Below are 14,846 nucleotides of genomic sequence, written 5' to 3'. Positions count from 1 at the left end.
TGTCGGTCATGTTATAGTGGTTGAATGAAGCTTGATCGTTAGCATAATCAATCAACTTATTATCCTTAATAAAGAGTGGCATTGGCATCAAAGCTAATATAAAAAACCCTATATCGTTGAGCTCGTGCGCATTTGTTCTTAAGAGTGTCATCATGCTTAAAACCAGTTGAAGCCTTCCGTTAAGGATATCATCTATCGTACTAAAGTACATCTAAAATATGAAATCCATCGCTTAGTATTCAGAAGTAAAAGAGTGAAGTTGTGGACCATATTCAAAACGTTTCTTTCTTAGCTGCTTTGCCCTTACTATCAATTACGATTATTATGTGTTGTTAGTGTGATCATAGAATATAATTCAAATAATGATAAGTACATTTACAAGGGCATCTGCTGTACAACAAATTCCAGCTTCTCTCTCTAAAAAGAAGAGTTGTGCTCTCCCCTTTAAGAAAAATAAACAAATTGCGAGTCTCCTTACAAAAAAGATGAATGTTGTGCACCTTGAAAAAGTTTTGGGTCGCTAAAAAAACTTCCAATTATATTTATTAATAAATTTAAAATTCAATTGGTGCAGTGTACATCATATTTCTTTGAGAAATGAAATAAACGAGAATACAAATTGTCATGCCTGAATTGGGGCAAATTATTAGGTTCGGTCACCTAATTCAAAAATACATCCAGATTTTTCTCTATTTACAGTAAAACGCAATTACTATAGCAACTGCACTTTTACTGTAGACAGAGAGAAATCCGGATGTCTCTCTCTGTCAGATGACCGGACCTAATAATTTGCCCTGAATTGGTGCCGTTCAAGTCTATCCATGTCTCTAACACAATTCCTGACTCGATATAATATCGTAGAACTAAAATATGGTAAAATCGTAAATCATTATTACCCTAAGACTAACATACATAGAGCAATATTACTAACAGTTTCCATGAAGAAACAACAAAATTCAAATATAGAGCACCACCGATATGTCAATGCAAAGAATCGGAAACTATCCATATGTTCTATACATATTTTGTACCACACGATTGAGTTGCAACTTTGGCATAAAACACCAAAAGTGAAGGTTCAACAATCTCCACAAAAGCAACGCTTTTTGGAAAATAAACCAACTGAATTTCCCTGCAATTACCAAATCAAGTCTCCAACGAGATTTTATAGTCGTTACATAAATAAAGTAGCCTGGCATCTTAAAGATACATAGAACATAATCAAAATCCTACAGAAGGATTAACTTAAGCACTAACTTGAGAAGTTTGAACGCAGGTCATAGTAGCACTAATAGAAATCGGATCAAAAACCATGAAAATTGATAGTCGTCAAAGGTAGCTTACTAGCCACATCTCTCATTTGAATCATCCATACAAAACGAGCCAACCAGAGAATGACGGGGAATAATCAAATACACGCAACGGCTAAATACCATTAAGGAGTAAATGTTTCATCAGCAAATAACGCCAAGTACCACTTCTGTTCATCAAGAAAATTAACGCCTACTACGAGGCCCAGCAGAAGAACGTGGACCAGGAAAGCGAGCGAACTGCAGCCTCAAACGGGCTGACTCTCGATCATGCTCATCAAAACAATAACCTGCAAAAGCTAAATTGTGACTATCTTCGACCGTGCATGCTTTCTATGGACATAAGAGGATCCATATAGCAAATCATTCTGCATTTTGACATGTCACAATACAACATCAAAAATTTGCACTCAAATTGAACGCCATGAAGATAATTTACAATAAGATCTTAGTAAATACCCACAAAAACCCGGGAAATGCCTTCTTTTTTTTTTTTAATATCAGATAGTGAGACCGTTCAACAACAATACGCAAGGAAAAAAGCCCCAATGGCATCCCTGCCACGGGTAATCAAGGAAAGCTAACATACAAGATCCATTTATGAACTTGTCTGCATAGTCCCAAAAAAAACTGCACACGAAAACACTTTATGTACCAAACTGATGAAACATAAGTTCTATGGTCAAGAAGGAGAACATTAGGAAGGCAATAAGATACTTCCTTTCAATAAACATAAACCAACACCAACATAATGAAACTTAACAATAAACATATATAAATAAATGATTAGAAAATTTTATAAAGAAACAAACTAAAACTTAAAATTAACCACTCTCAGAACAACCTATAAAGGTCACCTTACATGTAAATCACGAAAATAGAAAACGGTGCTCAAAAGAAAAAATCAAACTAGTGATATGCCACGGAAATTATGATCAGTTCAAGTTGGGGCTCCTCTAGCAAATACCAACAAACAGGGCACAACAATACCTTACACTCACAATATTTGGAGAATAAAGATACAGTGGAAGGAAAACTGTCGAGAAAAGAAATAGATAGAAGACCGAGAAGAAGAAATAGGTGTAGGAAGAAGATAGTTTTCAAGCTAAGAAGAAAAACCTCAGATTTAGATTCCTTTTCAACAACAACCACCACCATCCAGCAGTAAATCAGCCATATTTTATAGGAGGTCTTAATAGCTCACATAAATGTGCCACCCAACTAGCCAATAGAAACCAATCAATACAACCACTTTTTGAGACCATAAAACACTATTCTAGGAATCAGCATGGAGGAAAATGAACGGCCAGCAGCAGGGAAACCAAAGCCTACTTGGAAAACCAACAACCAACCAACATGGGAATTTGAATTCAGCATGGGCAACCAACATCAGGTAAATCTGAAATCAGCTTGGAAAACCAACAGCTGACAAACATGGGAAGAGATGGCCAAGCCCAACAAGAAAAAAACATCCCAAAGATTAAATACCCCCACCAAGGAGCAAGGAAATAAATTCAACATAAGTGGAAAGCCAATTGAGAGAAATTATCTAAAAACATCAAACCCAAGCATGATCATGGGTTGATTTTCATCATAAGACACATAAAAAAACATAGTCCAAAACTATATAGCATCTAAAACATAAGAAAATAAAATACAAAATATAAAATGATAATCCTTGATTGCATCAATTCTCCCCAAGTGGAAGAATCTCATCTCCTGATGAGAATACCTCAATAACATGCTGATAGATATCAGGACGACGAATCTATAATTCCTTTGCTTCAATCCAAGAGCAGTTATAGTCAAGGGATGTCCAATCTATTTAACCAGAAACCGTCTATACACTCCACGCTTTGTCTGGGCAGTTCGGATGTCCAAAACATCATTAATGCGATCATCTTTGGTATGAACTGGAATAGTAAAGGGCATAGTTTCTACGTCTACTGAATAAGTTGATTTTCCTTCATATATAGTAAGATAAGCAAGATTAAACAGTGGAAGTTCCAACAAAAAGGTGGAAGATCCAGCAGGTAAGCATTTATTCCCAATCTTCGTAGTATCCGGAAAGGACCAAGTTTCTTTCGACTTAGTTTGCCAAATGTACTAATGCGAAAGCGTTGTTGTTGAAAGTAAGTCATAACTAAATCTCCCCCATAAAAATAACATACTATCCGATGTTTGTCAGCAACTGTTTTGTATTTAGCAATTGCCATAATTTCTCTAGGACCTGATGTTGGACCGATTGAACATAATTAACAATTTCTATAGCTTCAACACTGATTCTACTAAGCATGAATATTGAAGTTTAGTCTAAGATGTGGGGAATAGGTTAGTCATAAATAATTTCAAACATACTCTCCGATGTTTGGTCTAAAGATGTGGGGAATAGGTTAAGGGAATTGTTATAAGCAAATTCGGCTTCGGGTAAAATCAAATCCCATTGAGAAAGTCTTTCACCATATGGACACCTAAGCAAATTTCCTAAACTTTAGTTTACTGCTTCAGTTTGTCCATCCGTTTGAGGATGATATGCATTGCTGAATTAGAGAGTAGTCCCTAATTTTGACTAAAGTGTTATCCAAAAATGACTAAAGAACCTAATATCCCTATCAAGGGTAAAAAGTTCTATATATGTCATGCAATCTTATAATTTTTTTTAAAAAATAAATCAACGACAAGAGATGCATCAGAGGTTTTCTTACATGGCATGAAATGTGTCATTTTGCTAAATCGGTCAACAACAACAAACACAATCAAACTTTTGGTTGTTAAAGCTAATCCCAAAATGAAGTTCATGGAGATATATTCCCAATATTTATTTGAAACTGGAAGTGGAGTGTATAGACCAGTGTTTTGAGTAGTTCTTTTGAATGATTGACAGGTTTTACATTGTTTTAAAAACTTCATTATATGTTTTCACGTGTGTGGCAAATAATATCGTTCTTCAACTAACTTTGTAGTCTTTCCTTGATTAAAATATCCTCCCAAACCTCCACCATGAAGTTCTTGGATGAATTTTTCACGTAAAGAGCTTTGGGTGATACAAAGTCTAGTTCCCTTAAATAGAAATCATTGTTGGATGATAAATTGAGCAAAAGGGTCAATTCCAGAAGTACAACATGATTCTCAAATAGTTTTAAAGTATGGGTTAGTGGCATAGCTATCTTTAAAAAAATCAAGGAAAATCACAGTTGGGTGGATAGTTACCAATAAATGGCTTCATCTGCTTAAGGCATCAGCAACTTTATTCAAAATTTCAGCTTTGTGTTTAAAATGAAATGTATATTCTTGTAAGAAAGATGTCCACTTAGCATGTCTTTAATTCAAATTTTTTTGAGATCCTAAGTATCGTAGTGCTTCATGAACAGAATTTAGCATAAATTCTCTTTGAAAAAGATAGTCTCCTAAATTTTAGGGCCTCGACAATCGCATAGAACTCAACATCGTAAGTTGAATATCGAGATCGGGTATCATTGAGTTTTTCGTTAAAGAAAGCAACAAGTCGACCCTTTCGAATAAGGACAGCTCCTATCGTTATATGGGATGCATCACAGCCTACTTCAAACATCTTGTCAAAATTAAGTAACCTACGAATAGGTGCTTGGCTCATTTTTGTTTTAATCAGATAAAAAACTTCTTCAACTAAAGGGGCCCACCTGAAAGTTCCCTTTTTAAGACGATCAGTGATGGGTGAAATCAAATTACTAAATTTTTTCTTGAATCATTGGTAAAAGAGACTATTTCATGAAATCTTCTAAGTTCACTAATAGTTTTTGGAGTCAGCTAGCTTTGAATTGCTTCAATTTTAATGGAATCCACTTTAATACCATGATCAGAGACTATATCAAAGAAAAGTCAAGCTATGAGTCATGAAAGTGTACTTTTTTAAGTTGATGTATAAGCTTTGTTCTCTTAATGTTTGAACGCCTTGTTTCACATGTTCAAGATGATCATTGGGACAAGTGTTATAAATCAGGATATAATCAAAGTAAACAAAACAAAATTTCCAATAAAGAGACGTAGGACATGATTCATGTTTCGCATAAATGTGCTAGAAGCATTTGATAGTCCAAAGGGCATGACTAGCCATTTGTAAAGTTCTTCCTTAGTTTTAAAAGCTGCTTTTTACTCATCACCGGGTCGTATTCCGATTTGGTCAAATCGACTTCTCAAGTCAATCTTCGAGAAAATTTGGGCACCACTAAGCATATCTAGCATATCGTCAAGTTTTGGGATTGAAAACCTATACTTGATGGTTATATTCTTTATAGCCCGACTGTCAACACACATTTTTCAAGTTCCATCTTTTTTAGGGGTAAGCAGTGTTGGGACAGCACATGGACTCATGCTTTCTCTGATTAATCTTTTAGTTATGAGTTTAGTTACTTGCTTGCGGAGTTCTTTATGTTCAGTAAGACTCATACGATAGTGAGGCGGGTGGGGTAAATTTGCTCCGTGTACAAGCTCAATATGATGTTGAATAACTTTTAGTGGAGGCAAGGAATCAAGTAGTTCTTCAGGAGTTATATCTTCATATTCGTTGATAAGAAGTTGAATTTCTTCAGGAATTTTTTTGTTTACTTCAATCTCTTTTCCTTCCAGAAGATAAATCACTTTGAGGATATAGGGTGACTCCTAGTTGTCTTGAGCCATGGTATAAGTGTTTTTCTCTCCATTGTGAATGATCTTATGGTCATATTGTCAAGGCTAACCTAGTAGAATATGACATACTTCGAATGTCATGATGTCACATAACACTTGGTCATTGTAAAATTTCCCAATTGAAAGGTTGACAAGGCATTGCTGATTAATTGGTACCTCTCCTCCTTCCTTAAACCATGATATTTTGTAAGGTTTGGCAAGAGGTTTTGGTTTTAATTTTAGTTTATCCACCATGCATTGCAATACAAAATTTTCAGAGCAACCATTATCAATCATGAGGGTACATAATTTTCCTTCTACAATTGAAAAACATTTCTTCTAAGCCATTTATCTCCAACATCTGATTTGGTGGTCAAGACCCTACAGATAACTAAATAATAATCTCCTTGGTCAAGTTCAACATCACTTGATTTTATCTCTTTCTCGTTTTCTTCTTCAAATTCATCTTCCTTTGAATTTTCATGGTTTTCCTCTTGTTCAATGTAGTTGGTTTTAGATGGGTTATTTTTCTACATGCTACTGAAAGATGACCATACAAGCCACATTTATAATATGGTCCAATTGGTTTTGCTCATATCACCCCTTTTCCTTTTTCATTTACTTGAGTTTCATTAGGCTTTGTTCATAGATTTGAATTTGAAGAAGTTGAACCAACGATTGTTTGTAAATTTTGAACTTTACTTCTAACAGATTGCCTAAGTTTGGTTGAATCAAATTTTTTATTGTTGTTTCTTTGATTGTTGTTTTTAAATTTTCAAAGCCATACGATAGGCCTTCTAGAATTTAATAACATGATGAAGATTTAATTGATCTTGGATTGACCACATTAATCCATTGATGTATTGTGTTATAGTCCACTCTTCAGTTTCATTTCAATCATTTCTGGATTATAGTTTTTAGAAATCTTCAATGCATTCATCTATGGATTGATTTCCTTGGCGAATGTTATTGTATTCTTGGAATAGAGTTCGGTAATGATCAGAAGGCAATAATTTTCCTAACAGTTTTTCTTTCATTCTTTCCCATGTTTGAATTTTCCCTTTCCCTTTCCTTATTCTGTTATTTTAAAGATTTTTCCACCAGGTTAATGCAGGACCTATCAGCTTTAAGCTAGCAAACCTAACTTTTTTCCTTATTGGAATTTCTTTCCATTAAAAATATTCATCCATCTCCATTCAAGGAATTGTTCAGGTTATAGTTTGTCTTCAAATTCACAAACATCAATTTTAATCCCATGATCTCATCGCCTATTTTTTTTATTTTGGATTCATGGTGCTTTATCTTCACTTTCATTGTTTTGAGCATGAGAGTTGTTTAGATTTAGGGTAGCCAGAGCATTAGCCATTATTTTCATTTGTTATTGTAGGTTAGTCATTTGTTGCATAATCATTCATTGTTAATCCACTCATTGATTATTTTGATTATTCTTTTTTTTTTTCCTTTTTTAAAAAAGAAAGAAAGACTCACACGACAATCTAGTCATTGATACAAAATTGATGAAACTTAAGTTCTATAACCAAGTAAGAGAACATTAGGAATGCAACAAGATATTTCCTTTCAATAAACATAAACCAACACCAAAAGAATGAAACTTAATAGTAAACATATATAAGTAATATACATATATAAGCAAGGCTGTGAAAACCGAACCGGACAACGAACCGAAAGAAGAAGAGGTTCAAGGTTCGACCGGTCAAACCGAGGTCGAACCGGATGATGTAATAAATAGTAATATTATTAAAAATTTATAACACTAATAGAAAATTACGAGAATCTAACCTCAAACAATATAATTCTAAGAATTTAAACTATATAATTTTAATAGATTATCTCTCAATATAATTAAATTAAATTGAAATGATGAATATATTATAATATAATTATAATTTATAAAACATATAATTTAATTATTATATTTATGAATATATAATAATTTAATTATAATTAATTTTTACATTTAATTATAATTATAGGTAGAATAATAACATCAATGTCTTCTTCTCCACATCAAGCCCTTACCAACATAGCAAGCAAATGTATTCTCTCTCAATCATTAATATAGTTAAAGTGGTATCTCTATTATTATCTTCAACTTTAAATAGAGATAAATTGTTGATTTTTATTTTTTTTTTAAGTTTAGTGGAATATTTGATCTTTTTGTGGTAGTGGATGAAGGTAGATCTCACCAAACTATGTAAATTTGTGTGTATTATATTTGAAATCCCTAGCGTGTCTATTACTTTGGCTTCATTTTATTTTTAATCATAGTTTTATTACTTTTTTTAACTATTGGTGTTAAAGCTTGGTCTAAAAAACCTTTCAAATTCAAGCATTGACAACAGGAAGATCATGTTGACCAGCTCTACCGAAAAAAAAAAAAAGATAGCAAAATCCTTCGTACCTGTCGTCGCCATCCCGAGCACGATCGAACGTCGCACGTCTTCACACGACTTGGCGTCATTAAAAGGAGGGGGAGGCAAAGCATTCAGGTCGGCTCCCTCTCATCGGCTCTCTCTTCTCAATCCCAACTCTCTCTCTCTCGATCTCTCTACCTCTCACGCGTTTCTTCTGCTCTTTAGTGCTGTTCGGCTTCGTTCTTCGACGACTTTCCATCTAGTCAGATCGGAGGTTCGACATTTTGATCGGAAGAAGGAATGGGAGCCGCAAGCTGTGAGGGTAACTTCTTCCTTTTCGCGTGTTTTCGCCGGCACGTTCGTGGCTAGTCGACTTCGCTCCCTTCGACGACTTCCCTCCCTGAACGGATCGGAAGTTGCGGCATTTTGATCAGAGCCAACAACGGGAGTCGCCCGCAGTGAAGGAAACTTTCTCCCTTTCATGCCTCCTTCGTGGCCGCGCAACGTCGCTCCTCCCACGACGTTCCTTTCTATTGGATCGAAGTTGCGACATTTTGAGCGGAGCAACAATGGGAGCTTGCCAGCGTGAAGGTAACTTGCTACCTTTCGTGAGCTTGTCCGGCCAAATCCCGTGAATCCGCCGCACCAAAGGATTTTAATTTTTTTTTAATTGTAATTATTTTAATTAGTTTTAATTAATTACAGTTATTATTTTTAATTAATTAAAATTATTATAATTAATTATATTTAGTTTTAATTAAATTATTATAATTAATTTTAATTAAAACTAATTTTAATTAATTATAATCTACAAAATTAATTATCATTAATTAATTCTACTTAATTATAATTTATTAAAAGTTAATTAATATCAATTAATTATAATTAATTATAGATTAATTATAATTAATGATTTTAATTAATTTTAATAAACTTTAATTAATCATATTAATTAATTAAAAATAATGTTTAATTAATTATAATTAATTAATATTAATTATAATTAATTCAAAAAAAAGAAAAGAGGAAAAAGAGAAAAATGCTTGCTCTCTCTTTGCCTAGATCCACGAGCCACCTCCGCCGGTCTTCAAAGTATAAATTTCTAACTTAAATCCCGCCCTCGACGTGCTTGATGCACTGGTGGACCTCTCATACGCGCTCTTGTAGCACGGTGAAGGGAAATCCAGTGCAACAAGTACGACGAGGCGGGTAAGCCCTATACACGCTCTTGTAGCGTGGTGGGGACAGTCCTCGACCTCGACATCGGCGCCAACGACTGCTACGCAAATGTATAATGTTCCAAATCCTATTCTCGACGTTTGCAGTGGACCGGAGAACCACCTATACGCGCTCTTGTAGCACGGTAGGAGGGAGCCCGGTGCGAAGCATACGGCGATGTGGGTAAGCCCTATACACGCTCTTGTAGCGTGGTGGGATGAAATTTGTACGTTCGCGGTGTCTAAGGACACCTATCATACACGCTCGAGTAGCGTGGTGAAAAGGCCCAGCTCCCCTATTTTCCCCCAAATGGGGGATATGCCGGGGTGCCGCCGAAATTTTCACTGAAATGTACAAATATTTGAACAATTTGAAGACCTTCTTGGGCAATAATATAGAAGACCTGTACACAAACAAAAAATACACAGAAATTGAACTAAATGAGCAGAGGACTTGTACGAAGAACAGAGGACTTGTGGACCTAAATCTGAACAAAATTCTAAATGATTTTTAAAGGTCAAAATCAAATGAAATAAAATCAGATTGGAATTAAATTCAAATCATTTGAATACAAGATTGCACTTGCAAAGATTCCAGAAGACTTTGAACAAGCACTTGAACTTGTTCTTGGAACTCCAACTGTGCAACATCAGGGGACCCGAACATAGAACTCAAACTCGAGTGAACTCAGACTTGAACTCAATTTGAAGACATGAATTAAACAAGATCACTTGAACTTATACTCTAAACTCAAGCTAAATCCAAGTTTGACATGAACAATAAGGAGCCTGAACTTTCAAGGACAACAGGGCAGACTCAAGCATGAGTGGAACTTTGAATTCTGATCCGATTGAATACATAAGACTGGGACTTTGGATGAACGAACCAATCAAAGTCTAAGTGCACAGTCGTCCAAGCTAACAACAAGTTGCAAGTGGGAAATGATTTCCTAATGCTCACGAAAGAAGAATGCAGTGAACTCCTACGACAATCCCTATAAATGCCTGTTGATTGAGATGGCAATACTGAAGACCAGCAATCAAAGACCTGTCCTCTACAAACAAGAACAATCAACAACCCACCTGAGATTGGTGAAAGGTGGGTGAGATGCAAGAGCAATGACTCTCCTACGAATACTTCTAAGAAGTCATAACGGATGCAACGGGTCCTTGTAAATAAATACAACCTGCTTGTGGATAACAACAGAGTGTATTGTAAGTACAATGAACCACTGTGGACACAAGTACGGATATCACCTACGATAACGGTGATTAAGATCTACAAGCACGTCGGATACAAGAATAACCCGATGTACGAAGGACCGTCCCCTGTAAACAAGTACAATTAGCAAAACCGCCTGAGATTGGTGAAAGGTGGATATGGTACTGATGTTAATGGGTCTTCTACAAATACCTTCAGGAGGTCGTAGTGGATACAATGATGCCTTGCAAATGAACACTTGTGGATAACAACAGTGGATATGTCGTAGGTACAACGAACCACTATGGGCACAAGTACAAGCATCACCTACGACAGTGGTGATCAAAGTGCTGTCAGTATACCAGGTACAAAGACAACCCGATGTACGAAAAAGAACACCCCCTGGCAGAAGAGAGAAGATGTTTGAACAAATTAGAACAAAAATTCCTGGTGTTCCAAAGTTTCTTCCTGGTCCCATCCTTAGGAAGAAAACAGTTCTGATGTCTACAAACACCGGAAATAACAAGTCCTCTACACCAAAGATCCTAAAAGGAGTTCTTTCCAGATCAGCGGTCATTGACCCCAAAATCCAGAAAATACCCTCCCCAATGATTGAGAAAGGGGAGTCAATGTTAAGATGAGGATAACCATGCCACCGGATCAATAACACTCGTATTAGCGAACATAAGGCGTGTATAAGCTCTCAAATGAAAAGTTGTTTGCATCCAAACGATAGTTATCTACACAACTACAAATATTTCAAAGTACCCCTGCACCTGCACCATAGTTTGTATACACAGGTACACAATGGGGTACGTCTAAATAAATATAAAAATCACACGCATGGGCCCCGGCGAGCGTGTTATTGGTACACACGTGACGCCTAGGGATGCTGCGCGGGTCGATAAGTGAATTCTAGCTCGAACATAATCCTTCTATACGGATCAATAGAAGTCAACAGGGTTTGAACCTTTAAACGAATACACGGTTATGGCGACCAGTGTATTTGTTTCAATACATTCATATTAGGCGTTCAAAGCCTACAATCAAAAGAATTCACTAAACAAATGCATGAAGCTTATGAAACCCGATCCTCCTAAGCAGATAAATAGGAGTAGACAGGGTTCGAACTCTCGGATAAATATGCAGTCATGAAGTTGACTGGAATATTTATTTTATACATTCATATTCGGCCTTCAAGGCTTTCAACAAAGAAAATTCATAAACAAATGCATAAAGCTTACGAGAAACCCGATCCTCGAACAATAGTTTGGTCGAGTTGACAGGGTTCAATCAACCAAAGAAAAATGACCCCAAACAACCCGATGATGACCGTGTTGAATGTTGATCTTAACCGGAGGGGTTAATTTCAGGCATTTTCAAATGCTTCCCAAAAGTTCACGCAAATTCTAAACTCCAGAAAATCCCAAAATTTCCAAGATATTTAAATTGAAATAAATCCATCAATGCTTAAAGTAAAATCCATCCGCACTCCGCAATAGTTTGTCGGGATGGATAAATTAAAAACTACTTTAGCTCACAAAGAGCCAAATGCCTAGTCGAAAATATCACTATGATTCATTCCCAAACCAATCTCCTACTAGTAAGGACGTGGTACGTATCCTCTAATCGGCGATTTTGCCGCTAAATGGCACCGCAGGATAAACGGTTATGACCCGAGGCCCTCTGAACCGAGTGATTTTGCCGCCAAATGGCACCACGAAATATTGGTTATGGCCAAAGCCAATACGTTCCTTATTGGCATCAAATTCTTGATATATGAATCAATAGGATATGATTGATAGGGCACAAAGCTCTCTGCAAGCTAAGGTGGATTCAAATTGTCCCCTTAGGCAAATATCCAATCCAGGTCTACAAGGTCCCCTTGGACGAAGCAACCCATGGCTGCCGACAAGGATCCTTCTGTCAGGTTGAGTCGACTACCTCATCTGACTAAGTAGAACAGGGACCACGATGGCCCGGGACGACGGAACCATGGAATCTTAATCGGGCCCATCATCCATTCCCACACCATCCACTTTAAGTGAAAGATGGTGAAATTTATATTTTAAATATTAATCTTTCCAAATATACAAACTTCCCAAATTCACAAATCCAAATCCAGTTCTCAAATTTCATATCCATGCTGCTACTATATGCCAGATAACACGTATTCTATACGTATCTGATTGACGCCTAGCCTTAATCGAAAGTTCTCTCTCGTGATCGGGAGGGTAATTAACTATAGGGGCTTGCGCTTATAGGAAACCAGAACTCAGATCATAAAGTCCTCTCAAAATGAGGGCGAAATCTCTGGGTAGTGTCTTATCTAAAAACCCATCTGCCTTCCAAAATTTACCCCGGAACTTAGTTCGTTAAAACTCCCTCGCTCAAGCAAAAGCAAATAATCAATCAGCGCGGCGGGGAGGCCGGGGCCGAATTTTCGGAGCCCACACACATCATGAAGGAGTATGAGATAGTTGGCTTTTAGCTCTTTATATAGTTCCTTTTTTTCTAACAAAACTTATTTCATGAGATGGCATTCATATATTATAGCATTAAAAATCTCATTAATTAATAAAAATTTTATTTTTAAAAAATGTAATAAATTAAAATATATTTTTTATATTTTATTTAACATAAAAAAAAATTTAAAACCGGCCGATTCTTTCGAACTGGACCGGTTCGCTGGTTCACCGGTTGAACCGCCGGTTCAGTCCGATTTAGGGCAATTCTCTGCGAAGCCGGTTTTTTGAACTGGACTAGATCAGACAACTGGCCGGTTCACAGTTGAACCGGCTAGTCCGGTCCGATTTTTAAAACCGTGTATATAGGAAAATGATTAAAAAAATTTTGTAGAGAAACAAACTAAAACTTAAAAATAACTACCCTCAAAATAACCTAGAAATGTCACCTCATATGCAAATCACGAAAATAAAGAATGGCGCTCAAAAGAAAAAAAAAACAAACCAATGGTTTGCTACAGATTTAATGATCCAGCTCAAGTCGGGGCTCCTCTGGCAAATATCAACAAACGGGACACAAAAACACCTTACACTCACAATATTTGGAGAAGAAAGATACAAGTTGAAGGGAAACTATAGAGAGCAGATATAGATAGAAGACCGAGAAAAAGAAATAGTTGTAGGAAGAAGATAGATCTCAAGCTAGGAAGAAAACTCTCAGGTTTCGATTCGTTTTCACCAAAAATCACCACCATCCAGCAGCAAATCAACCAAATAGCCCACATAAATGTGCCACCGAACTAGCCAATATAAGCCAATCAATACAACCACTTTTTGATATATATATATATATATATATATATATTTATAGTCCAAAATTACATTGCATCCAAAATATAAGAAAGTAAAATACAAAATATAAGATAATAATCCTTGATTGCATCAAAAACTCATAAGACAAATTTGGCAACAGCTTTACGACACATAGAATGATGTTGGAATACAACATCAAGCCTTCATCCCATTATGAGGGGTCGGCTACATGAATCCTTCGAAATGGAACATAAAATTAGATGATAGTCAGAGGATAATAAGAGGCACTAGCAACAAACTAATGTGATTAAGGGAAGTGTTGATCATATCACTGACACAAATAAGAAACTACAGCATTTATTTGTGTTTTTATTCACAACCAAATCCAAAACAAGAGTATATAGCATGACTAACAATTATAATGCTAAAATTTCACAAGTATCTCTTAATCTACTAAATCTAGAGAAGATGAACATAGAAAATTTCTTTATGTTAATGAATATACAATGGAAAACTAGCATCTGAAAATGCACATTTATGTGCCTTTACATATCATATAAGTAATACCATATAAACAAGAGCATCCAGCTGCATTGAAAGTATCACTATATATGGAGAAAAAAAACTAAGGAAATTGAACAGGTTATAAATTAAGCATAACATCATGCCAAACAATAGAGCGTGCTGCCACAGTTATGAGCACTGGTCAGGGAAAAAATTTCATGAATGATAATATTTCTGGTTGCACGGTCAGTATGAGTGAGGAAAAGCATTAAGAGAAGCATATCATGAATGCAAAAACAATAAAATTTTAAGAACAA

The 14,846-nt window shown here is 35.9% G+C and overlaps 1 protein-coding gene across 5 annotated transcripts in view; it reads right to left on the bottom strand.

Moving 5' to 3' along the window:
* Positions 1-979: 979 nt before the first annotated feature.
* The window catches only part of LOC110100823 (protein MATERNALLY EXPRESSED GENE 5), a 34,002-nt gene continuing 20,135 nt past the window's right edge, over positions 980-14,846 (bottom strand). For 3 of the 5 annotated variants that reach the window (XM_020828505.2, XM_020828504.2, XM_020828503.2), the window contains one exon: positions 980-1,600. In XM_020828505.2, coding sequence (XP_020684164.1) covers positions 1,497-1,600 — 104 coding nt within the window. In that variant the 3' untranslated portion in view covers positions 980-1,496. Of the gene's footprint in view, positions 1,679-14,846 lie in introns of all 5 variants that reach the window. The other 2 variants (XM_028699022.1, XM_020828506.2) reach the window with 2 other exon arrangements.

Source organism: Dendrobium catenatum, unplaced genomic scaffold, assembly GCF_001605985.2.
Source record: "Dendrobium catenatum unplaced genomic scaffold, ASM160598v2 fragScaff_scaffold_1203, whole genome shotgun sequence".
Classification (NCBI taxonomy): domain Eukaryota; kingdom Viridiplantae; phylum Streptophyta; class Magnoliopsida; order Asparagales; family Orchidaceae; genus Dendrobium; species Dendrobium catenatum.
Note: the sequence above shows the minus strand (reverse complement) of the source record. Positions and strands in the feature narration are given on the sequence as shown.